Consider the following 27,354-nt stretch of genomic DNA (forward strand, 5'->3'; position numbering starts at 1 on the left):
AAAGCATCATATTTCAGATGCCCCTTGTTGAAATGCAGCTGTGTTTTGGGATGGGGAATACACAGATTCATTAACATCTCAGTACGTACTGTTTGGATGGGACAAAGGAGAGACTCAGCAATGGGGGGGTGTGCAAGGGCTGGGCTGGAACATGGGGCACTTGGGTCCAGATGGGGTACAGCTGTTCGGGGACACCTCAGTAGGAATGCAAAACGGGGAGGCAAAGCAAGTTGTCAGAGAAAAGGGAAGTAATGGGGCCTAGCGTGGGCCACTCTTGTGGCTGTGCTCATCTATTCCTCTGGATTTAAATACCACTTGTATATGCATGCCATCCATGTTTGAATATAATCTTTTGTTAACAGGATGGACTTTGGATGTCCTACATCCCCTCCCTCGGTTTCTCCTTCTATAAAATGAGGTTAATAAGCTTTACCTCATCAGGTTGTTTATGAGGACGAAATGGTTCACACATACGAACGCTCTTAGAATAGTAACTAGGACATAGTAAGTACTCCATAAATGGTATTTTCATTATTCATTATTATGGTCAGCTGAGATGACTGATTTGACAGCTCCACTCAGATGTCTCCGAGGCGTCAACCTTAACAGGACCAAAACTAAACTCTTGATTTTCCCATCAATACCCCATCTTCCCCATCTCAGTAAAGGGCACCCTATATACCTGCAGATAAAGTCAGAAAACTGCGAGTCAGATGTCTTTCCTTCTTCCCCTTCCACTTCACATCCCAACCACCAGGAAATTCTGCAGAGTCTACCCCCAAAATAGATTTCAAGTTCATCTACTTCTTTCCGTCTCCCATGCCTTCTATGGTCCGAACAGCAACACCTCAGGATGGATGCAGCAATCTTCTAAGTGGCCTCCCTGCTTTCCCTCTTGCTCCCTTCCAATGAAGTCTTCATGTGTGGCCAAAATGATTTTAGTAAACATAAATACAACTGTATGAAAACCCTAAGTGGCACATGAAAATGAAGCCCAAGTGTCTCACCATAGCTTTGTGCTATCTGGCCTCTGCTGTCGTCTCCAGATTTGACAGCTCCAGCCGCTTCCCTCACCTGGTCCACTGCACTCTAATACACCCTCCCCCTTACTAAAGGTGTAATACAATGCCTAATATGCAAAAAAGGATTCCGTCTCCTTTAGTAGATAAATTCAGAGCTGGAACAAACGAGCCCTACATGAGCCTATGGATATGCTTTCAGACATTTAAGAAATCCTCCATCTCACGGTGAGAATGCTGATCTGAGGCTAGCTTTTTGGGGATCTGTTCCAACAGCCAGCCACCAGTCACCTCTGAGCCCAGAGAGGTCATAAGACCCCAGGAACAAGTGACCTTGGCAGGATGGATGTCCTCAGTGCAGTCAGCATTTTTCATCAGGCTGATATCCGCCCCAAGTTTTTCTGGGACAGTTAGAGTCTCTTTATCCATATCTTCATTTAATTAGGAATTAATTTTTTGTTGGTTTGTTAGAGAGGAGTCTTTAAGGACTACTTGTCAGAATACAAATCTATGGTTGCAACCAATTTGTTTCTCAGCCAACCTGGGGCCAGTTGAGCTGCTGCTTCCCAGGGAAGTTAACATAAATGTTTATTGACAGTAGTCATCAGGAAAATGAGGTTGCTGATTCATTGCCTTACACCGAAACCCTTTGTTTCTCCCTCCTCTTCCTTCCTCTTTATAAGGAGACGCTCTGAGAAAGAATACATTCTGAGAACCCACTTGATGTGATGTTTTCTTGGTTGCCTCTTCCTTCTTCCATCAGCAGATCGTGATTCTTGTCAAGGCAGGGCGACCTGCGGCCATCTATTCTCTGGAGGACACCCCTCTAGGGTCTCTGAGGAATAATGGAAGTCTTGGGGTTTCTCAGACTGGAAGTGAATGGCTACATGCTGACGGTGGCTCTGTCAGTGGTCCTCTTGGCCCTCCTGAAATGGTAAGTACAGCTAGCACGTTCCAAAGACTGTGATGTCAGAAACGGCAGCCCCGGAGCCTTGCTGGAGCCAGAGTGGTGCATGGGGGAGTGTGTTTTTCTTCTTTTCTAATCTAGAGGGAGTTGAGTATTAACACAGCCTCAGAATTAAAAGCAAACAGCCAGGTTAATCTTTTGCTAAAATGCAAGAGATTGAGGTGTCAGGAAAGGCTGGTGATTCAGTGACTGAGAACGTTACACATAATTAAGTTTGAAAGAGATGGAAAAAGAAACACATTGGAAAAGTATGCGTACAAGCATTTCCTCGCACGTCGTCATATCTTCTCACCTTGGTTTTCTAAGATCCTCTCCCCATGTTGGATTTATAGCAGATTCAGCCTCTTGGTTCATGTTACATTAAAATCCAAAAAGATGTAGGAACTCTGTGGAATTGTGGACTACTTTGCAGGAAGTCACTGACAGGGATTTCTGGAGGTTTGAGGACAAAGTGGTGGAATTAATTTCCTTGTTTTCTAATATTTGATAGAAGGGAATAGATTCCTATGAACATAGGGCATGCAGTGCCCACAAAGTCTGAGACCCTGAAAGAATCTCAGATTTAACTGAGAGGAGCTCCCTGTGATTTTGTTAATTCAACAGGAGGTTTTTCAAAGTCTGGCTCAATCGAAGGCCTGTGTCTGAACACTGAAGAACCATAATACGCAACATTTATGCACATTCACTTTGTCGATTAAACTTATTAGTTACTCAATCATAAACACCTGGATTTAGGTGGCTCTGGTGGTTGAGGGGGAAGTGGGAAAAAAGAATGAACTTGAGTTTGAACAGAATTTCAATTTATGTTTCCGGTGGTAATAAAGCCTCCTCTAGATTAATAACTGGGAAAGCACTTTGGAAAGCATCAAGCATTATGCAAATGTGAGGTATTATTCTTTTGGAATTTGCATAGCTGAAAATGGAATTCACGTTTGATGTTCTGTGATGATGAAATTACTTCTTGGAAATTGGCTCTGAAACTCAGCTTCAGTCCCAGTGCTATTTTGCTTTTTAACTGGTTTAATTATCTTTTGAACTTTCCCATCGCAGTAGAGCTTATCTTGTGTTGAGACCAGCCACTTGCAAAAGCAGGAGCAAACGATAGCCCTTTCCCCTCACCGCACCCATCTATCTCAACGTGTCTTATGCTCAGTGACGCACACAGCACAGAGCCTGACACGTAGTGGGTGCTTAGTAGATGCCAGCCACTATAATGAACTATCATCTATGTAATCTAAACGCAGAGGAACATAAGCCTTTGGTGCTTTAGGTATACTTTAAATTTCTTATTAATGTGCTTATTAATATTAATTTCTCATCGGTAGCTATGTTCTAATGGTGGTTCTCAAAGCATGTCCCAACTGAGTCCTGAAGGTGGTCTCACAGCATCGATGGTTATATTATATACTTTTCTACATGTTTGTCTTACTGTCTTTTTCATTTATGTATTCTTAATGCCTAGCACAGTGCCTGACATATAGTATGCCCTTGATAAATGTTCCATGAATGAATGAATGAATGAATGAATGAATGAATGAATGAATTGCATACATTAATGCTGCTCTGGTCATGGAAAGGGGTATGTGTCCCAACCGATAAACTGCTATAACTGGATGTTTATCATCAGCTTAGATCAGAGAGTCACGGACAATAACCCCCGCACCATTCAGCAAGGCAGCTGCACACTTGTAATCCATTCCCAGGGCCATATAACCTGCGTCAAAGACACAGAGATTAGATAAAAGCATGAAGCAGAGGTGGTTATCACGAAACTATTTATTGATCTGTTAATGTGTGCCAGGCATGGAGTGAGGCCCTGGGGCAAGATCAGGAAACAGGAAGTCTGGATCAGATGCCCAAGGCAGGGGAAAACATGGACGTTCTGCGGGAAGCTCAATGTCGGGAGAGAATATTGCTGAAGGAAAGGAAGTGGCAGGAAGGAGCGGCCATGGATCTGGTGCTCTTGCATTTATCCCTTGATTCAGCTCAAGGAAACCATCCTTGTTGTCCTGTTGACCCTCGTGTTCCAGGCAAGGCTCTAAGTCGCCACTGAGCAATAGACATCAGCTTGAATGAAGTGGGGCCTCCCTCCCTCTTGATTTTCCTGAGAGGGTCCATGTGGGAGAGAGAGGGGAGCTCAGGGAAAGCTGGAAGTGAAGAAACCCTCACAGCCCTCTTGCCCCTGAGGAGAAATTGTGGAGGGTGGCATGTCCTGAACATTTAAACTCTTTAGTCTTTCCTTTAAGAGTTCTTCTACCTGCCGTGAGGCCAGGTCAGACTGCAGTGGAGAGACCAAACTCTGAGAAGGTAAAATTGTGAGGGACACCGGGATTGCTTTTTGCCTCTTCAACCAGCCTGCGAGTTCTTTAATGGCAAAGGAGAGGTCACTTATCTCACTACAATTCTGGAAACTTCTGTCCCTGGCACAGACATTCTTCTAGCATTTAGTTCAATGAGGGTTCACGTTAAGAAGTACACTTTTATCAGCCCAGCATCCAGGGTTGGGAGTCTGGTGCCTGCCTCCTTCAGCGGCCTCACCTTCCCGCTCTCTCACCCACATCCTGTGCTTGCTGCTGGTGGTTGTGTGAAGGGTCATCTTGATGCAGGTCTCAGTGCCTTTACCCTTGCCAGGGTAATGCCTATCCTCCTCTCTCTTCCATGTTAATCTCGGGGGCATCTCTTCAGGGAATTTTTCTTGCTTGCCCAAAGCACTTCCAAGCACTCCCCCACCCCGCCCCCACGCCCGTGTGGCTTTAGTCATCTCTCTCATGCCCCCTCTTTCCCTCACAATGACTTGCATGTACTTGGCGCCTAACAAATGTTGGCTGAAGGCTAATAATGCTAGCCTCTTATCTCTGCTAATGTTTTTCTGGTTCGTCTCTTAGCCTTCACTGCTCAATACAAATCTTAATTCTTTTGCCCAACTCCTTTCCTGAAAACCTATTGTGTTTTCTGTTTGTACCAACTTATTTGACCACTTTGCTAATTGTTGCAGATATACTATTTTATAGCCCCTCTCACCTTGTAGAGCAGAGACGACGGCATGTACTTAATAAACACTTCTTAATTTTTTAGTGTATGTGTGAAACAAGAGGACAAAAGAGTTAATTTCATTTAAAAAGAGGGCATTGTAAAATTTATATATGTGTGTATACATATGTACATACATACATATATATGTGTGTATATATATATATATGTGTGTATATATATATATATTTTGTTTGTTTGTTTTGTTTTTTAAGGAGGGTGCCTCTCACAGTGGCCCATGTGGGGATCGAACTGGCAACCTTGGTGTTATTAGCTCCACACTCTAACCAACTGAGCTAACTGGCCACCCCCGGCATAGTATATTTTTATGGTTTTCCTAAAACTGCATTTGATAAGATTTTTCAATGACGATCATTTACATTGACAGGCAGGTGGCTGAGCAGCGTGAACTGGGCTATAAGAAGATCGGGGCTGCTCCACTGGGGTAGGAGCTGGGGATGTAGAATATATTAGAAGGTACATGAAGCACAACAAAGGACATAAACACATGTGACTAAACATCTTAGAAACTCATTTTTCTGTACAAAATTGTTTGAAATTCTTATTTCTGGAAGAGATTTGATATACGAGAAATAAGATGTACGAGTCAAATATTGCTCGAGGCAACCTTAACTTCTAGTGTATTTAAATTCTCAAGCACACCTAAGAACGGGCAGCTGGGTTCCTGGTGGTAAGATGAAGATTTCTTTATTCTTTAAGGAAATAGCCCAGCTATTAACAGTGGTTTTCTTTCAGTGGTGGAATTATGGGTGATTTTTATTTCTTCTCTTAGTCTTTCTGCATCTTCTATATTTCTTTAATGAGTACGAATAGCTAATAAAAAAAAAGAGAAACTGGATCAAAAAGAGTAGGAAATTTGTTCTGTCTAGTAGTGAAGAGGAAAACAGTTTTATGGTTTGGGCATGGAAGTTTGGGAACTGTAATCTCACTGCTTCTACCAATAGGGTAGAATGTACAGGGGAATTTGGAGTCATGGGGGAGCTTCTTGGCTGATGAGGCAGTGAGAAAGGTAAACCATGGCCATTCCATTAAGTAGCAAGTAAATATATGACTATGGTGGAAGCTGAGAAGAGATGTGTGGGAAGGTGGAAAGGCTTTTAGTGCCAAGCTGCATTTAAGGCTCAGGAGTCCAAGACCCAGAGGTACAAATCAACTGGACATTAAAATAGGAATCAGGGTGAGTTGTTGTTCTGATCAAGTCTCATTCTAAGACCAGGTTCAAGTAAAACATGATTGGTGATTAAGACTTAAGACTACAACAGAAAAGTCCATCACTATACCTGAAAGTTTCTTTCTCAGAGAGAAACTTTGCTTTACATGTGGGAGAACTGGATTCTAATTCTAGACCCATACCCACTCCTAGACCATATTTAAAAGAAACCATTGCTCCCTGGAATGCAAGGATGGTTCAACATATACAAATCAATAAATGTGACACACTACATTAAGAGAATGAAAGATAAAAATCATATAATCATCTCAATAGATGCAGAAAAAGCACTTAACAAAATTCGACTTCCTTTCATGATAAAAGTTCTCAATGAATTAGGTATAGAAGGAATGTACCTCAACATAATTAGGTCCATATCTGACAAGCCCACAGCTTACATTATACTTAACAGTGAGAAGCTGAAAGCTTTTCCTCTAAGATCAGAAATAAGACAAGGACGCCCATTCCTACCACTTTTATTCTGGAAGTCCTAGACAGGGCAATTAATCAAGAAAAAGAAACAACTGGCATCCAAATCAGAAAGGAAGAAGCAAAACCATCACTTTTTGTAGACCACAAGACTATATGTACATATAAATACAAAATCCTAAAGACTCCACCAAAAAACTGTTAAAACTAATTAGTGAATTCAGTAAAGTAGATGGATACAAAATCAACATACAAAAATCAGTTGCATTTCTATATATTTACAACGAACTATCTGAAAATGAAATTTAAGAAAAATCCCATTTACTGTAGCATCAAAAATGATAAAATACTTAGGAATAAATTTAACCAAGGAGGTAAAAGATCTGTACACTGCTAATTATAAGACACTGATGAAGGAAACTGAAGACACAAATGAATGGAAAGATATCTTGTGTTCAAGGATCAGAAGAATTAATATTGTTAAAATGTCCATACTACCCAAGTTCATCTACAGATTCAATGCAATTCCTATCAAAATCCCAATGGCATTTTTAAAATTAGATTTATTGGGGTGACAATGGTTAGTAAAATTACATAGGTTTCAAGTGTACAATTCTGTAATACACCAGCTATATATCACATGTGTGCTCACCACCCAGAGGCATTTTTCACAGAAATAGAAAAACCAATCCTAAAATTTTGTAAGGAACCACAAAAAGACTCTGAATAGGCAAAGCAATCCTGAGAAAGGAGAACAAAGCTTGCAGGCACCACACTTCCTGATTTCTCTACAGCCAAAACAGTTTGATTTGGGCATAAAAAATAACACATAGATCAGCAAAACAGAAAAAATCTTCTGGAAATAAACAAATGCATATATGGTCAATTAATTTTTGACAAAAAGGATAAGAATACGCAATGGGGAAAGGGGAGAGGATAGTCTCTTCAAAAAATGATGCTGGGAAAACTGGATAAGTACATGCAAAACAATGAAATTGAACCCTATATTTTACCATACACAAAAATTAGCTTGAAATGGAGTAAAGACTCAAATGTAGACATGAATCTGTAACACTCCTAAACGAAAACATAGGGAAAAAGTCTCTTGACGTTGGTCTTGCAATGATTTTTTGAATATGACATGAGCATGAGCATGCGCAGCACATGCAACAAAAGAATAAAATAAACAAGTGGGACGACATCAACCTAAAGAGCTTCTGCACAGAAAAGGAAACAATCAACAAAATGAAAAGGCAACCTACAGAACGGGAGAAAGTATTTGTAAACCACATATCTGATGAGGGGTTAAGACCCAAATTATGTAAGGAACTCATACAACTGAATAGCAAAAAAAAGGAAAAAACCCAATAAAAAAAATGGGCAAAGGCCCGCAGTAGACATTTTTCCAAAGAAGCCGTATTAGTGGCCAACACGTACATGAAAAGGTGATCGATATCACTACTCATCAGGGAAATGCAAATCAAAAGCACAACGAGATATCACCTCAAACCTGTTAGGATGGCTGTCATCAAAAAGATAAAACAAGTGTTGGCAAGGATGTAGAACAAAGGGAACCCTTGTGCACTGTTGGTGGGAATGAAAGTTCGTGCAGCCACTGTGGAAAACAGTATGGAGATTCTTCAAAAAATGAAAACTAGAACTACCTTATGACCCAGCAATTCCACTTCTGAGCATTTATCTGAACAAAACAAACACACTAATTCAAAAAAATATATGCACTCCTATGTTCATTGCAGCATTATTTGCAATAGCCAAGACGTGGAAACAACGTAAGTGTTCATTAATAGATGAATGGATAAAGAAGACGTGGAGATATATATATATATATATATATATACACATATATATATACGTATATATATATATACGTATATATATACATGTATATAAATGTATATACACATACATACAATAGTATATTATTTTTGCCTTCAAAAAGAAGGAAATTCTGCCATTTACAACAACGTGGATGAACTAGTACGACATTATGCTAAGTGAAATGAGCCATATATTGCATGATATCACTTATATGTGGAATCTAAAAAAGGAAAACTCATAGAAGCAGAGAGTAGAATAATGGTTGCCAGGGGCTGGAAGGTGGGGGAAATGGGGAGATGGGTATAAATTTTCAGTTATAAAATGAATAAGTTCTAGAGAGCTAATGTACAGCATGGTAACTATAGCTCATAATAATGTAGTATACTTGAAATTTGCTAAGATTTGTAAATCTTAAGTGTTCTTACCACACACACACACAGACAAATGGTAACTATGTGACCGATAAGTTAATTAGCTAGATTGTAATAATCATTACACAGGTATACTTATACGAAAACACCAAGTTATACACCTTAAATACATCAAATTTGTATTTGGTCAATCAGACACCAATTACGACTGGAGAAAAAACCATTGGGAGGAACATGGGAAGCCAGCTGGGAAATCTTGAGCTTGTCAGAGCAAGGAAGCCACTGCTTTAATCAGTGGTAGAGACAGGGATATCCAGTCACAGATGTCGGTATTTGCAGACTAAAGATCAGTTTGATCATCATTTCCCAAGTTTTGCTCCTAATAATGTGAAGTGAAGTATAAGGCCCTTCTTGAAAATTCATGGCACATCAAAGACCGGGAGGTTCTACGGTAAGCGGAATCTGTTTAACTTTATTTAACTCAGTGTTTCCTAAACTTATTTAATTAAGTAATGCTGCATATGGCCATAGTGAGAAGCGCAATCAAGACCGTCTGGAACATTCCCTTGAAAAGAACGGTCAGACAGTCAAGCAGCTGCATAGGGGCTGCTGAACAGAGGGATAAAACATGACAATTATCCCCTTGCAAGCTCTGAGGCTCCTGGCGTGATGATGGTTCCTTCAAGACACAGAGGAGACGGAGTCTAGAGGGCAAAGGAGGGCCAGTGTGTGGGGCTGGCTCCAGTTCAACCTCCGAGGAAACGCATAACCACAGCTGTTTGAATGGCCTTGGAGGATGGAAGTGCCCCTCAGCGTCCATCACGAATGCTGCCAAAGCACTTGCTGTGTGGTGTGGGCAGCTGGTACCAACGACCGCCACGTGCCTTCCAGGTCTCGGCGGCATGACTGCTTCCTATATTGATGCTCTTGATGAGCAGGTCTGTGATAAATCTAGGGGAGGTGCTGCTGGTGAAGAGCAAGTCGGATAAAACACACGTGGTCCCCCAGTGACTGCTTCCTCTTCCCCCGGACACCTTACTCATCCTCACTGGCAGTTCCTATAGCACTGAGTGCCTCAGGAGCCTCGAAATAGTCCCTCGAAGCAGCTCGTAGGGGCTTCGTTGTAGTTTTGTGCACGCTTCTTGTCACTTGCCTCCCTGAACCAGTCCTTTGGCTTTTCTGCGTCGCCAGCCAGTCAGAGGTGGCTTTGGAAAGCAAAAGCGTCTTGGGCTGGGTTCTAAAATGCAGGGAAGAATTGACTTGGCAGAGGAGAGGTGGGAGTCAATCTCAGGTGGGGAAGCATCACAGGCAAAGGCAATATTAGGGTTTGGAACATTTGGTGGAACAAAACATTACGAGTGTGAATAATGGACACAGTTTAGCAATACGTTTTGAAGGCCGTGGATAATTTCCCGTGCCCCAAAGCATCTGGCGAAGGATACATGCTATTTCCCTTTTTTATTTTTTTGTACTTTTGTCGACGATAGGATGGGCACTTTGGTTTAATAACTCAGTGATGAGCTTGGAGATAAAATTGAGCCTGCTTATGAAAACTAGGCCTGTGCTTCCTCGAGGACCATTTTCACAGAATATTGTTTTTTTGTTTTCTCTCTTTTAAGTGGTTATACACAATATCCCTAGCCTTCCCCTCACTCTATTGATTTTCCAGAACGAGAGTACGAGGTGTGACTATAAAGTAACGTGACTGATTATTTTAGCATACACACCAGAACTTATACAGCCAAATGAATTTTATGACCTTCAAAGGCATTTTCCTGATAGGCTAAACCTTTCCTGCAGACATGCAACTACTGGAAATGACATTCTTAGCACTTTTCTTTGGGCATGATGCTCGGTGTCTAGATTCAGTCTTTCGACAGCACTGAAAGCCAATAAATCATCATCTTTGTTGAGAACGGATTGATTTTTAAAATCAGCCCAAATTTGGGCAAATGGGTGATTAGACTGAGCAACGTTATTTTTAATCCAAAACAAAATGTGATTATAAAACAGTAAGACGGGTTGTTGTTTACTTAGAGGTTCTGGAAGTCTGGGAATTCTGTTGAAGGGCCACACTCATTGGGCTTCTGAGTTGTTCCTAGCTGTTTGTTTTAAAGAAAACAGCGATAGTCTTAATACTTATGGTCATACTTTTTCTTATCTGGTAAGGAATTCAGGCTTCTGGTAGCACCTACTCTTTGGGCAGAGATGAAAGAATCACATTCATTCTATTAACACAGCAAATTGTCAGATTTATGTTGGTGCCTCACTGAACAACTTGAGTAAATGCTTGGTGCCGCTTTGCCTGGGAGGACAGTGGCCCTTCCAGAAATAAAGTTGTTGAATGAATCCTTCCCTCTACCCCTGAATACCCTACCAACCAACCTAAGAGGCTGTCGCTTGCCACTGAGGGTTAAGTACCCCATTTTCAGGAACCACAGCAGTGTTACAGGGACCTGTTTCTGATTATGAAAATAACGTACATCGGAACATGGGGACGAGAGCTTGGGGAGTGTGGGGGCAGAGGGCACATGCTCACACTTTTGTGGATTGGCACTGCAATTATTAAGAGCAGCCTGGTTCCTGGTTTGCCAGAAATATGTGATATCACATACTTTCCTGGAGGTGGGATAGGAAGGGGTGTCAGCTGAGTGGGGATATCCCTACATCAGGGCTCCTTGCAGAGTCTGGCCCTGGGCCACACGGCAGGGCCAGCTAAAACCATCGTGTGTCCACGCAAAGGTGTTCATCTTAGGTGTCGCCTCAACAGACAGCAATTTCTGAACATGGTCCCAGAAGGGGGATGGCCTTTTTTTTTTTTTTTTTTTGCTGAAAGGTACCCGGAAAACAGTGTCAGAGACTGTCTGAAAGCAAAGGCCAGCCTCTACAAATAGCAGCTTCAACCAAAATCCTGTTTTCTGAGCACTCCACACACCCTGGGGAGGACCAATACTCTGCATCCAAACCAGCAGCTGCCTCCACTTCCCGAGCTGAAAGATGCCCCCCAATCCTCCCTGCGGTCCCCTCCTACCTGCACACAGCACGCCCCTTCCTCTCAGTACACTCTGCACACTACCATCCCTGCTGCCTGAAGGCCCTCCCCTCCTAAGTCGCTCCTACCCATCCTTGCAAACCTCCTCCAAATGTCACTCGTCTTTCCGGCCTCCTTAACCAGGCCAGTCCTCAATGACCCTGCCTCCTTTGAATGCCATCAGAGCTTGCTGTCCTATCACTACCTTGGCATTTACTATATTATTTTATTGTCTATGCCTGTGTCCTCTCTTCCTAGCCTGACTATAAGCCCCTGAGGGCAGGGGCTGAATCTTAAGCCAATGAGAGTACCTTGTGCGTGGTAGCTGCCTGATAAATGTTAACCATCATAATCAGGCCTCAGGTAACTGACACAGCAGCCCTACTTGCAAACGATTATTGCTGTTTCGTGTGTACGTACGCATGCGCACACAAGCACAGGAGGGAGGGTAGGATCCGCCTCCCTCTGACTCGCCCACTGGTGGCACCGCGCTCTCACCACCTGGCAGAACGGCTTGCACATGGCTCATTGCAAGAGGAAATAAATGACTGCTTCGTTCACACGCTCACTGCATGCTGAAGGTTTTCTAGGCTGAGTGCTGGTTCCACCTCATTGATGTGCAGTGGATAACATTCCCAGGAATGCAGATCAAGTAATTGTCACATTAGGAATCGAAGAGCAAGGCTCTGACGCAAAAACAGCGGATGGGATAGAATGCAGGACACAGCCATTGAGAAGCTGTGGTGTGTGGGGGAGCACAGAGCAGGGAGGGTCTGAGTGGGGTGTCCTGACTGCAGTGTGGGGGAAGGGACTCATTCCACCCCAGCAGAGGGGCAGCAAACAACAAGCGCTTCTCCTCTCCTGTGCCAAGGAATGCCAACCCCTGCAGTTTAAAGCAATGCTGTCTAAGCTCTTCACCACCACCCACTGTTTATATCATTTCCCCATAGGTCCCACGTTCTATTGTCTAAACAACAGTGTATATTTAAGTGGTGATTGATTTACTTTCCCATTTTTTAAAATTATTCAAAGACAAGCTGATGCCAATGAGAAGAGCTGACCAATGAGATAACCAGCATTAGTTTACCAAGTTATAATCCCACTCCAAAGCAAAGACACTTGACATTTTAGTTAACCTGCCCCATCTTATTGTCAATAAACACACAATTTACATTAGGCTCTTGGAAATGATGAAAATATCTCAGGTGTCCCCTTCCTACCTTCGCAAATCAATAGGCATCTGGGGACCCCACTCTGTGAGCCCTGTGAAGCACAGTCAGCTATACAGTGATGGATTTGAACTCTGTGCACACAGAGAGTGGTCAGAATTGGTAGCATCATTTCATGACATAAGCAACGAGAGAGGGAAGTAACTGGGAAAGTTTCAGGAGAAATGTGGCATTGTGGCTATCAGCTAGGCCTTTACAGTTTAGGGCAGATACACTTTTTCCACCAGATGACCGTGGGCAAGTCACTACTGCTGCTGGTTTTGTCATTGTTAAGAGAGGGCTGACATTCCCTGCCTGCCAGATCTCCCTCACCCCTGACAGTCAACCTATCTACAGCCTTGGCAGTCTTATCTCCTAAGTGATCCTTTAATTGTTCCTTCCTCTCTATCTGCTCTTCTCTACTGTAGTTCAGAATTTCAAGAGCCTCCTCGGCTAGAAATAGCCTCCCCAATGGTTTCCCTGCCTCCTGTCTTGTGCCCCGCAAATTTGTCCTGCAACTGTGCAGCCAGAAGAACAACCCGGGAGCAAATCGCTCTGCTGCACAAAACCATCCATGGCCCTCCTGCCTTAGGGAACGAAGTTCCCCTAGCCTGGCACATGACGCCCTCTCTGGCCTGGTCCCATCCACCTTTGCATGTTTTTCTCCCATCATGCCTCACCTGGCACACTGCTCTCTGGGGCTCACAGTCCCTTCCACATACCATCTGTTTACACCTATTTCCGTCCCTCTACTAGGATGTCCTCCTTCCTTCATTCCGGTGAGAGCTTCTACATTCCTGTGCTCCTGGCCCCACCACACCTGGCATCTTCTCTCTCTCTCACCACTTCCCTGACCCCCCTGTCAGGAAGGTGGGAGGATTGGGTCTTGACTCAGCTTTAGTCTAAAGTGCCCAGGATCGTGCCTGGGGCACTCGATGCATTTCTATCAGGTGACAGGCACTCAATTATTTGTTGAAGCGAACTGAATTAAAAGACATCACATACAGGATTTCGTGTGGTAGGTGCTTAGCATATGTAGACCCCCCCCCAAACATGTTCGTTGTTCTTTGCTGCAATGAATATTATCATAGAGAACCTCCACTCATTCCTGGGTGGTTGCCACTGCAACCAGCCACCACCCTCATTTGTTATATAACAAAATTACATTGAATTGAACTCTGGATCTTAATAAAAGATTTGGTCTTCATAATTCAGGCTAGACTGGGCTGTGGGTTAAAGCTCATCTCTGCACAATTTATGAAGGAAGGATTGCTAAACAAAATCATAGTGCAAAGGTGACGTTGAACCCATTCAGGAAAATAAACTACTCTCAAGCACTCTAGCCACACCTCACGTCATCAACGTTGCCTTTAAAAACACACTAAAAACGTTTCACTCTTGGCTGCCTTTCTTGCACTTGGCGTAATGGTCCAAAGCTGGGACTTTGGAACCAGATTCAAATCCTGACTAGTTTTGTGACTTTAAGCAAGTTTGTGAGGTATCCCTGTCTCAGTTTCCCCATCTGTAAACTAGGGATAATAATAGTACCTACCTTGTAGTGTGTCAGGAGGATTAAATGACTTAAAACATAAAGGGCTGAGCACAGTTTGTGTTCAATAAATTTTAATCATTACTATGATCCAATAACTACAGGCTTATACGCAACAATAACTGCAGAGATACTAGGTAGCTAGATTCTGGTTTTAATTTAATTTTTTTTAAACACCACCCAGAATTCTCACATGATCTCCAGGAATGCATTCAAGTGAAGTTGAAAGAGCTGTACTTTAAACAGGTAGCCTCATTTTGAATGATCTTGGGCTTATTACCACTGGGTAGCTTTTGACCCTGATCAAGTGAAATGAGGTTTAGAAAAACACCCATTGGATTTAGCAACTAAGAAGTCTTAAGTGATTTGGGGATGGTCATTGGTGGTGTGGTGAGGACAGAAGCCAGAATGCAGCAGATTTAGAAGTGTTTGGTAAGGAAGGCAGTTGAGAGGAAGAGTGTGGATTTTTCTTTCAAGAAGAAGGTCTGGGATACCAGCTGCATGTCAGAGTGCAATGGTAAAGCGGGAACAGTCACCCTCTTCCTGTATTCTTGAAAGAAAGCCTGAACCTTTGTAAATAGTAAATCTTACATCAACTTATATTATTGCTGCGATTGGTCCATTGGTGCAATTGTTTGTCTCTTAGTTGTAAGTGTTTAAAAATAAAAGAAAGTCGTTTTCTTGAAAAGTGCTTTATAAATCAAGCTTTAAACACCATTTGCTTTCCAGAAAATTTTCAAGTTTTCCTATGAGAAGATTTACATTTATCCTTTGATTTGAACAGTAAAAGCACAATTCTATTTTCCATTTGGTCTTTGTTTCATTGGTTGACACTTGCCTTGCCCTGGGTTTGAGAACTCGAAGCGTAAATGATGCGTATCAAATCAGTAAATAAATCCTGATATGTCTTGTTCTACTCTCGTAAGTCAGACCTTTTGTTTCCTGCACATGCATGTCCAAGCCTTTCATTATCCCTTAACTACGACACTGGTGATGTTTCCTTGCAAGTTCAATTCTCTCCCATCTTAAAACATACAAGTAAGCCAGCCAACCAGCCAATTTACCAGCTAACTACCTGTTCTTTGACTACATGTTCTACCCCAGGTATCACTCCACCATCCTTCCTTTTCCAGCCAGATGGCTTGAAAGAGGACTCCACAGTTGCTCTCTTTCTCACCTCGCATTCACCCTTCAGCCTTGCAGTGGGGCTTCTGCACTATTTTCCACCGACACAACTCTCTCCAAGGCCACCAATAAGTCCCTAGTGTCTAAATGGAATTCACATTTCCCAATCCTTCTCTTTCTTAGTGCTGTGTCATATTTGACTCTGGTGTGTTTCGTCTCTGTTACTGCTGGGTATATTCTTGAGCCCTTGGGTGCATAGGGGTACAAAAAAGGTTGACCACCTTGATTATTATCTAGTGGCCTCATTTAAAGATAAGAAAATGAAGGTCCAGAGAAGTGAAGTGAGTTGACCTGTATTAGTCGGCTACGACTACCATAATGCTGTATAACAACCATCCCAAACTCACTGGCAAACAATATTTCCCTCACAGTCTGTGGGTAGCTCTGTTCCAGACTGTGAGCGGGGTTCAGATCTGCTCCACAGGTGTTTATAATGAGGCCCAGGATACTTCTGGAAAACTCTATTCCTGACAGATCATAGGAATGTAAGAAATGCAAGAGGAATAAGCAATGTCTCTTGAGGCCTCAGCCTGAAAGTGGCTTGATGTCACTTCCGCCCATATTCCTTTGATTAAAGCAAGTCATGTACTCCAGCCTATCATGAATGGGATGGGGAGGAAGCCTTCACCCACTGTAATGGAGGTACTTCAAGGTCACAGACCAAAGGGTGGTGATGGAGAATTTAGATACAGGGAGGACATGAAGAATTGGGAGCAATGACTCAGTCTACCACAGGCTCCAAGATCACCCATTTGGGTTCTGATCGCTGGCAAAGCAGAAAGAGGCAACAAATGAGAGGACGAAATAAAATAAGAAGCAATGATAGAAACAGGACAAACAAACAAGCAAAAGCTTAAAGCGCGTGGACATTTGGATTTTTAGTGTACATGAAAACAATGATCTCTGAAAAAAGGATAGACATTGATGGAGAATTTGCCAGCTGAGACACTGGAAGATCAAGATGGGTCTTGGCTGTGAAGTGATGAGCTAGCAGGAGCTCAGTGTAGGGGCTCAGTGTGGACCTGGGAGGGGCCCTGGGGATACACCCAGAATTTCTCGCTGAATAAGCGATGGCAGTCAGGGGTTGACTGATGATGGGGCTAGAGTATACTCTGAGAAAAGCAAACACTGATTTAGGGGATGGGGTGGTGAAGGGAGCAGCTGCCACATAAAGGACCCAACTCTAGTCTGGAAAAGCAGGTTTGAGGGAAGGTATTTCTGAGGCCTAGAAGACCAGAAATGGATGTTTGGATTCCATGCCTGGAAGAAGCCTGAATGCAGAAAGTGTAGTATGTTCACCATATCCTGAAATACAATAACCAGGGGGCATCCTTGTAGATCGTGAGCTGTATTGTTTAGGACAAATTCATTGTTCTACACTCGGCAGTAAATTTATGGATGCTCTTATGCCAAGAAATGGCTATGGATGAAAAGATAAATAGCTCCAGAATTCTTTTAAATATTCTCACGGGTGCTAGAGTCCTACTGGGTTATTAAAGAAAAAACAATATTGTAGGATTATGTCTTGCCCTTCCAGAAACCACCCCTTTGTGCTGGCTGAAAGAATAAAGGGTGGAACCCAGTATCACAAGGCCTGTTACACTGGGGGAATTCAACTTTCAAAGATGAAAAAGTGACTTTTATCTCCTTTCCAAGCTCCTCCCTGTCATACACTTTTGTGAATCGGAACAGGAAGGTACTCTGGCAATCCAAAAGCAGCCACGAAATTTCATTTCTTTTTTGCTAGAAAGAGTGTGTGTTGACTAAAACAACTAGAATATAGATTAGTTAGTATAATCATAATAGCAACAACAACAAAACAAAACTCCACAAAACCCAACAGACAAAATAAAAATCAAAGCACAACATTCAGAGTGATCCAGGCAAACAATGTGTTTGAATGAGTGTTTTCTTTCCTTAGGGTTATTTTCTTTCCATTTTTCCTCCTCTGACCCCAGGGTAGTCAGGAAGACCCCTTCCCTCAATACACCCACGTGGGTTATTCTCTTTAGGCCTCTTCCGGGGCTGTTGAGACAGCTCTGATGGTATCTGTATTGCATTGAATAGTGCATCCCCCAAATTTATGTCCACTCAGCACCCCAGAATGTGGCCTCATTCATTTGGAAATAGGGTCCTTACAGATATAACCAAGTTCAGATGAGTTCATACTGCATTAGAGTGGGCTCTAATCCATGACTGACGTCCTTACAAAAAGAGGGAAGTTTGGACTCAGAGACACACAGCGTGCAGATGATATGAAGACACAGACGCTGGGAGAACACCACGTGACGATGGGGGCAGTGACTGGAGAGATGTAGACGCCAGCCAGGAACTCCAAGGATTGACGGCAACCCCCAGAAGCTCAGAAGAGTAAGGAAGGACCCTCCGCTAGCGCCTCAGAGAGAGCCTGGCCCTGCTGACACCTTGACTGTATTCCGGCCTCCAGAACTGTGAGAGAATCAACTTCTGTTGTAATTCCCCAGCTGGTGGTGCTTGGTTATTGCAGCCGTAGGAGAGATGGCAACCTCCTTTCCTCATCAGCCTCGCTGAGCCAGAACAGACCCACGAGGCCTGATTAGAGGCCCAGGCCTGCTGGTCAGACAGAACAGGCCTGGGCTGCAGCCTGGCCACTGACCAGCGGGCTGGTCTCTAGGTCTCAGTTTCCCCATCTGTATAACGGGCATAACAAGGATGTTGGTGGAGAACAGAGGCCACAAGGTTTATAAAGTGTTGGTACAATGCCTGGCCCAAAGCGAGTGCTTAGTAAATGTTAGCTATTCTTAGCCATATGGTGTCCTGAAGGCTTTAAATCCATTTTTTTCCACCCGAGCTTGAAGTCTTTCTGATTTTATTTTTCCCGTAAAAGCCAAGAGGATCCTATCTATTCTCCCTGTGATATATGACGGCATCTGGCACAGCGCCTGGCACCAAGGAGGCACTAAATACATCTTCATGCAATGAAAAATGCAAGGTTTTTCAGTGTTTCAATACCTCATCACAGGAGGAAACAGCTTAGAGACGTTACAAGGCTTAGTAACCAGCTTGAAAAACCCAAGGTGAAACTTTGGAAGAAAGATGTTCTTGAATTTGTTCACACTGGGTCATAGGTGAGGTGGTAGCCAGCCGCCAGGATGGCCCCTAAATGACCCCTGTCCCCTGGTATTCACACCCTTGCACAGTCCCCTCCCCTACTGTACCGGGGTCAGTCGTATGACCATTAGAATACAGCATAGGTCACAGGATATTACTTCCCAAGTTAGGTTATAAAAGACTGAGGCTTCCATCTTGGGCTGTCTCTCTTGGATGGTTTGTTTAGGGGAAGCCAGCCCCCACTGAGCAGCCCTCCAGAGACGCCCACAGAGTAAGACCTGCCAACAGCTACATAGGTGGACATGGAAGTGGATTCTCAGGCCCTACAAGTCTTAGGTCCCTGTAGCCCCAGCTGACAGCTTGACTGTAACCTCATGGGATATCCTGAGCCCACCCCACCCCGCTATTCCGCTCCCAGATTATAGACCCTGGCAAACTCTGTGCAGTAACAAATGTGTGCTGCTTGAAGCCACTGTAGTTTTAGAGGCATTTGTTACACAGAAATAGATAACACACGCAGGTGAGGTGGTAGGCGTGGCTGGGGTGAGCCCGGGCTAGAACAAGGGGTAGTAATTATACGAGGGATTATTTTATAAAGTGCAGGAGGCAGGCAAAAGGCCACACCCTGATGGGCTGGCCAAGGGGAAGGCTAGGCGGGTTCAGTGAGTCTGCACGTCTGGTCCGGAGCCCAGAGGGGCAGGAGCCAGAACCAACCAAACTGATGAATGAGCAAAGGGCACTGAGACTCTTGGTCATCTGACTGGAGCTATTGCCTTTTGACCTTGTTTTATACAATTTCCCGTGGGACCTACAGTTGATCACTGTAGCTAAGAGGTGATCAAAAACCAACGAGCGAACTTGCCAAGAATAAGGTCACCGGAAAGATTTGGGTATTACCATAACAAACAAGATGTAGCGTTTTCGAAATATTTTCGAAAGGCTCCCAATATTCTTGTGTTATTTTGATTGCCTACGCTCTTTAAGTTATCTGCCAAGCTGGGAGACAGAATTGGGTTTCCCGGGCCTGTTCTGGGCTATTGGGCAGGTCCACGTGCAGTAGAGAGGGAGATATTGGCTGGGTTTATGAAGACATAGCCAAATCCAACTGGCAAATCTTTTTTGAATGCCTACTAGGCTAGATACGAAAGAAATGAGAATCATCCTGTGCACCCACTACAGGAATCTAATGCCCCGAGTACCAACCTTGGCGGCTTAGAGAGCTAGTGACTCTGGCTAAAGAAAGCAGCCCCTCTGTTCTTAGCACAGGCCAGGTCTTCCCTTTATTTATTTTATTTTTTATTTTTATTCACTTTAAATCTACCTGTCCTTGTTTCAAGTTGTGGGGCCCTGCTGACTCAGTGGCTAGTCTGATCAATTGCTTGAACTCCAGGAGATATCAGTGTCCTGTGGATGGCATCTGTCTCTCACAGGGGCCTCAGAGTCCTCAACTCACAGGAGAGAGCAAAGCAGGGCTTTCCCCCCTTCGTGTCTTGTAGACAGATTGGGTGCCAGGCAAGTCGCTGCTCTGCAAATGTAAAATGAGTCACAGGACAGACTCCCAGAACCAGACAGCCTGGGTCTGAATGCCAGCTCTGCCGCGCATTTGCTGTGTGACCTTAGGCAAGTTACTTAATCTCTCTGAGCCTCTGCTTTCCATCTGCAAAAGGAAGATGATCCTACCAGCACCTCGCACACAGAGTGTGGAGAGGAATAAATGAGTTAACATGTCTGAAGCCCTTAGAGCAGCTCCTGGCCCCCAGGAAACATTCCATAACTGTTCGCTATTATTATGCAGGGCACAGAGGCATAATAACAGTCAGTGCCTACTCGGTGCCAGGCACTGTGCCCTCTCAGGGCTTCAACTGCTGCTGGGGTTCACCCAAGGCAGATGTCTCTTTCACAACAACATCCTAAGGGTTCTTTAAGGACTTCATAAAAACAAAAGGATTAACGACAGATGACTAAGCCCACGGGATGGAAACAGAACCAGGTACAGTAAATAAGGAACTTAGGCAGGATTATATGCCTACAAACAATACACTGAGTTCTCCTGCTCTTCGCTTGCAGTCCCTCGGCATTAGGGAGCCAGTGGCCAAGGAACCGTCTTCATGTGCCTAGGACAGTCTGGGTGGGGTCCTGCAGTTGGGAGCCCTTCCGCAGAAGCCGGAAGAAGGATCAGGGCTTGCCAGGTGGAGAAACGGGGTGGACAAACCAGGCAGAGAAAAGAGAAAACTGGGACCAGTGTGAGGTAGGCAAACACCTGGGGTTATAAGATTTAAGGAGGCACGCACGCTCAGGGTCATGCAAGAGCAGGGCCAGCACTTGCGCACCCCAGAGAGTGAGCGCCTCCTTAACTTATGGTCTCTGGAGGCCTCACTTGCCTCCCCTTAGAGAAGAGCCTGGGTAAAAGCCTGGAAGAGCAAAACAAGCTGGCCGACCAAGTCCTGCAGGGTTACTGGAGTCTAAAGCTGTGGAACATGGAGTCAGGCTGGGCGAGATCATCAAAGACCCTCTGAACTAAACAAAGGAGTTTAGAGTTTGGTCTAAAAGTACCATGGAGGCGACGAAGTATTCTGAACCAGGCCACATGGTCAGTATTGCATGTTAGCAAGATTCTGCTGGCACTGGTGTGAATGCAGATTGGTGGATGAGGAGAGATGCTGGAGGCTGGGAGGCCAGTTCAGGAAACTACCGAAGAGTCCACGCATAGGGAAGAGACCATAATGGCATGATGTAGGGCAGTGCCAGTTAGAAGTAAGGAAAAGAACAAGGTGTTTTGAAAGCAGAATTGGCGTCACTCGAGGATTGATTGCAGACGAGGATTGATTAAAAAAAAAAGTGGCACTGACGTTTCTAATTGGTGACCAACTTAGAAGCCGCGGGAAGTACTAGGTAAGATAAGAAGTATATGGAAGGCAGTTGTCAGGGCTTCCCCACGTTCAAGAGAAATCCCAGGTTCCCCTACTCGTTTTCCATAGGATAGTCTCTGGGAGTCGGGATGTGTCTTCCTCACCCGTTGGATGGTATGCACACTCTGTAAGTATCGCTGAACTGAACTGAGCGGCTTCCCTGCTCATTGGCAACCAAGTCGCCTGAGGGGTGTCCAAATCCTTTTAACGATGGCTGTGCAGCTGGGATCAGACCAACACACCATGTGCAACCTCCTATTCTGGACCCCCAGGATCCCAGAGCTCTGCTTGGTCTCCATGATCTGGGTGGGGGCCTGCAGTGTGACCAGATGCCAGGCCAAGGCCAGGCTGGTCTGGGGCTCTGGGTGGGAAGGGGAGCGGGAGGCAGAGGTAAAGGGGAGTCAGGACTTCTTGGGAGGCTGGGGAAGCTTGAGCTGCCTGGTGAAGAGAGCCTTATGAGACTTGATTTAGGATCAGAAAGTCAGCCAGAGAGCAGGCTGGAGAGTGGCAGCCAGGAAGGCTGAGATGGTCTGCTGGGGGGCGGTGAGGAGGTCAGTAGCTTCCCAGTAGCCACGCCTGGGGCAGGGGAAGTGCTAAGGCCAAAGGGCACGTGCTAGGAATGACATCCTCTGGCCCAGACAACCACACACATGGACCTTGTGGTCAGCTAACGCCCCGAGCCTTTGCCAGGAACTTCAGTGAAGCTTAGTCTCACCTTCCTGCACTCGCCAAATGCAGAAAATATCTGCTTTGCATGCACTTCCCCACATTCTTGTCCAAATAAAGAGAGTAAAAAAGCAAGTCTGAGCTCTTTGAAACATTAATTAAAGGCACCATAGTTTCCTTATCTAACTAGGGGTTGCTACCTCATTTGGGATGATTAGCAAAGCAAGACAGCCTTTGTTGTGCTTGACAAAGTGATTAATTCAGGCTCTAGGTGAATTTTGGCTTTCTCAACATCTTTTGATGTGCTAAGATTCCCCAGTGAGGACAAACACCATCAATTACTTAAACAAGCCGTTACCTTGAGACCACAATTATCAGTGAGGCCCAGTCTACTAATTGGCAGATGGAGAGACAGAAATGAACTCACGCTCTGGCCTGGACCCTTATCTGTCTAGGAGGAGCAAGAGTCCTTTTCATTGTCTCGTGGAAATGCTCCTGCTGATCTGGGGCAACCTAGTTATTTTTCCCGCCTCTGCAAAAATGCGTCTTGGGTGACTTGTGTCTCTAGAACCCAGAAGGTGCCTGTGGCTCTCTGATGAAAACCTCATTCTCATAGGCACAGATGCAGAACGCGGAAGACAGAAGTCCACAGAAGCTAGATTCTTACTTGAAGGGAGTTTGTAAGAAATTCTGGGGCTTGCTGTTTCCCTCTCAAGGGCCAAATTCTCCAGCTCCTGGGACAAGCAGGCTGAGGCAGGGGCTTCCCTGACACAAGGAATCACGGTCCAGATACAAGAGGCAGCTTTTCATTTAAAAATACATAAACATATACAATTCTATTGAAATATTTTTGTATTTAAACTTCTAACTGTAAATGTACTATAATTTAAATATATTTTATTTTAAAATATGTATTATAAATATATTTTTAAGTGCACTAAGCCGTTACTCTTTATTTCCTCCTCTCCATCCCAGAAGAGAGGTTCTGGGGGAAGGTTTTATGCTGCATTTATGTATGTCATTGGTTTCTCCGGTGGAGGGGTGCAGGGAGCTCAGTCTAGTTAAATTCAGTCAAATACTTTTTAAAAAAAACCAGAAGGGTTTTGTAAATATCAGCCACTTAACCGGTTTTCTGACGTAATTCAATTGAGCTTTGTTCTATTTTTGAAATAGAAAGACGAGTTGTATGTGTATTCATACTCGTATTGGGAAACTGCTCTTTTCTCTACCTTCATCCTTCTTCTCTAATTCTCACGAGCACAAAAGGGCGAGGCACGCTCCCAGAATGTTTCTGTGACCAACTGTGTGATGTGCCAGAGAATTGGGGAACAAAGGCTGAGGCCGGGCCTAGCTCTGGGCCTCACTCTGAGCCCTTTTCTTAACCACCAACTCCAACTCTGCACCTTTTGCTGCCCAGAGTCCCACAATATATTAATTGGTTTTCTTGGGGGCAGGACGGGCATTGGAAAGCATACCCGAGAAAGCAGAGCACACTGGGCTTAAGGCAGGTACACAGCGTTTCCTCCCATGTGAACATTCTCCCTATCCCCCGTTGTGCCCTGTCTTCCTTGGACCTCCTGGGACACCAGCCCTTTCAAGGCAATAGCCTCTTCTAGTTGCCTTCATGGGCTATGGGTGACACAGCTTTGTTTATCATACCAGCTTTAACATCTCTGTCCTCAGTTTAATGTTTTCTGGAGATGGGTCCTCTTTGGAGGGCCCTGATTTTTTTTCTTTTTTTTTGGAAACTGACCTGGGCCGGGGGTGGGTGGGTGGGAGGGATCAAAAGCATAAGGACCACTTGCTATTTTTGTTTTTTCGGGTTCAACAAATACCATCCAATAGTTAGAGAAAGTGCTCTTAAGTGATCAAAACACAAAGCATCACATTTTAATTGGCACAGCTCCTGACACGTGATGCTTCTTTGCTACAAGGATCAGAACAGAAATGCCTAACTGCTTGTCATTAGCCGGTGACGGTCTGTCTGGCCCACTAGGCCTGTACTTGCCACGTCACTGCAGCGTCCCTGGCACCCAGCACCTTGCCTGGCATGTAGGAGCCATGGAATGAATACGTGTCAACCCAATGACTGCCTCCATTTGTGACATGTTGTTTAACATTAGCCCTAACCTCGATAAAGGACTTCACTACTAGGCCTGCTCCCTTTCGTGAGGGGAAACTGTCATAGTTTGGAATAAATCCAATGTCAAGTGCAGACCAGCTCTCTTTAGTTCTGAGATAGGAAATAAAAGACAATGAGATTCATTTGATCTAATTTTCCACTGAGAGAGGACTGAGATTCCTCCCTCAGCCCCTGGCCACGGTGTTAAACTGTCAGCCAAACCAGGGACACCCAGGCAGGGCACGTGTTAAAATGTAACCTGCTTTACCATCCTCAAAAGCCACTTCTTCCCAGCAGTGGCCTATGGACCACCTGTGACAGGGGACATCATTCTAGAGGGTCCACGGGCTTTTAAAATTTTCTGTTGTAAAGTGTTTATTTTACCATTAGTTTTTATGTATGGAAGTGGTAGTGGTTTTTGCTTATGAAGCGACATGAAGTTTGCTTTTAAAATAAATGCATTTAAGGTTATTCAAAGGAAACTGGAAGTAAAATAGCACCAGCGATTTGCAGATACAGCAAAAATTACAGAGATGCTATACAAATGACTGAATTTAGACGATTAATGCCTTGATATCAATTGAGATTTATTGACTCTCCTGCCCTGAAAAGTTGGGATAAAATGGAAAACTTAGTTAACTCTCTGCACTATAACAACCATCAAGTGGATGACTTATTATTATTTTTTAATTGTAGTATTTTCTTTAAAATACTTTCCTGCTGGCTATGTAGATGGTAGGGCCATCAAAGCCCGGTCCAGCGGTGCCTGAGGCAGAGGCTGGGTATTATTTGTGCTCTGGGCTTGCCTGCTTCCCACCCTCCAGCAGCTGTACCATCCAGTTCTCCCTACACAGGAAGCTCTGACAATCTCACACTCCCCACTGTAGACACTTCTCCTTTTCAGGCATACTCCAAAATAAAATCAGGATCTATATCCAATATAAGTTGGTGTGATAACTTAATAGTGGCCCCCAAAGATGTTCACATCCCAATCCCTGGAACCTCTGAATGCCACTTTCTATGGCAAAAGGGACTCTAAAGATGTAATTCAGGTTTTTGAGATACATAAAGTGTCCTGGATTACCTGGGTGGGCCCTAAATGTAATCATAGGGTCCTTAGAAGAGGGACTCCAGAGGAGCCGGTCACAAAAGATGATGCAATAGCCTGGAAGCAGAGATTGGAGTGAGGTAGCCCTAAGCCAAGGAACAAAGAATTGATACTCCCCTACGTCCTCCAGAAGGAACCATTGCTACTGACCCTCAACTTTAGACTAACAAGACTGATTTTGAACTTCTGGCTTTCAGAACCATACAATAATAAATTGTGCTGTTTTAAGCCACTAAGTTTGTGGTGATGGGTTATAACAGCAATAGGAAACTAATACCGTTGGGAAAGATTAGTGTACTTAAAAGAATTCCTTCACTTTCTGGGTAGGATTCACCATATTGATCTTTTACGTAAGGGACCACGACACATTTAGAATAATTTGAATTACAAAGGATTCAATTAACAAGGTTGAAAATCTATTTAAGTTTTTGAATAGGGATTCACACGGTTGAAGAATCAAATTGTAGTAGTGTGAAGTATCACCAAGACATGCGGAAAAAGTCTTCCTCCTTTTATGGACCCTAGATGCCATGTTCCACAAAAAGGAACCAGGACTCCTTTGAAAAATGGCTGATCTAAGATGGGGCAAGAAATGTACAAGATGAACCTTGGCACATCTTATCATTTAAGAAAGTAAGGAATCTGTTTTGTCAAAAGTACTCAGGAACAACCTGCTATGCACTCAACTAGCCAAAGATGGGACAGTTTGATAAATAATAATTGCAATGGACCAAAACATACAAAAATATTTAAATTCATAATGATACAAAAATATCATGTGTCACCATTATGAGATGTTATTGAATCAACTCTTTAGCACATTTTATATTCAAAAGTTTTCTATTAGAACAAAACAGAACACTGGAAGCACTACATTTTAAAAGGTATGACATGCAGCTAAAGAAGTAATTAGAGGGAGATTTTAGCCTTAAATGCATTCATTAAAAATGCAATAATATTGAAAATAAATGAGCTAAATTGTTAAGAAGCTAAAAGAAAATAAAAGGAAGGCGATAATAAAAATGAGCTTAAATTAATGAAATAGAAAACAAAAAAGTTAGAAATAATTAACAAAAGCAAAAGTTGATGCTTTGAAAAGATTAATAAAACAGACAAGCCAATAGCAAGACTAATCAAGAAAAACTTTTCTAAGCCAACTAGGACTACAAGGAAAGGTCCGTAACCCAATAAAGGATACCTATCAAAAAACTACAGCAAAATCTCACACTTAAATTTGAAACATTAGACGCATTTCCACAGGGTCAGGAATGTGAATAAGATGCTTTCTTTTACGGCTTCCTTTAAATATTGTACTAGAGGTCCCAGCCAATGTAAGAAGAGAATAAAAAGTGAGATAAAAAGATTAGGAGAACAAACTGATGTTATTTGCATAAAATTGTCAGCACAAGACATCAAAGAGATTCCACATGTAAACCAGTAGAACTAATAAGAAAGTTTAGCAGGATCACTGATGACAAGATTGGCATAAAAAACAACTGGTGTTCGTACACATGAACACTACCAATCCACATATGTGAATGCACACCAGATGATTTCCAGCCCTGAGGGCAAGTAAGAGCAAGGTTTGGAGGGAACTGGT

At 43.6% G+C, this 27,354-nt stretch overlaps 1 protein-coding gene across 1 annotated transcript in view; it reads left to right on the top strand.

Moving 5' to 3' along the window:
* Positions 1-1,718: 1,718 nt before the first annotated feature.
* TBXAS1 (thromboxane A synthase 1) overlaps positions 1,719-27,354 on the top strand; it is a 132,280-nt gene continuing 106,644 nt past the window's right edge. Inside the window, exon 1 of the mRNA XM_081038536.1 lies at positions 1,719-1,953. Within this exon, the coding sequence (XP_080894662.1) occupies positions 1,865-1,953 (89 nt within the window). The 5' untranslated portion in view covers positions 1,719-1,864. The remainder of the gene's footprint in view (positions 1,954-27,354) is intronic.

The sequence above is a fragment of the Rhinolophus hipposideros genome (assembly GCF_964194185.1).
Source record: "Rhinolophus hipposideros genome assembly, chromosome: 25".
In the NCBI taxonomy this organism is placed as follows: Eukaryota; Metazoa; Chordata; class Mammalia; order Chiroptera; family Rhinolophidae; genus Rhinolophus; species Rhinolophus hipposideros.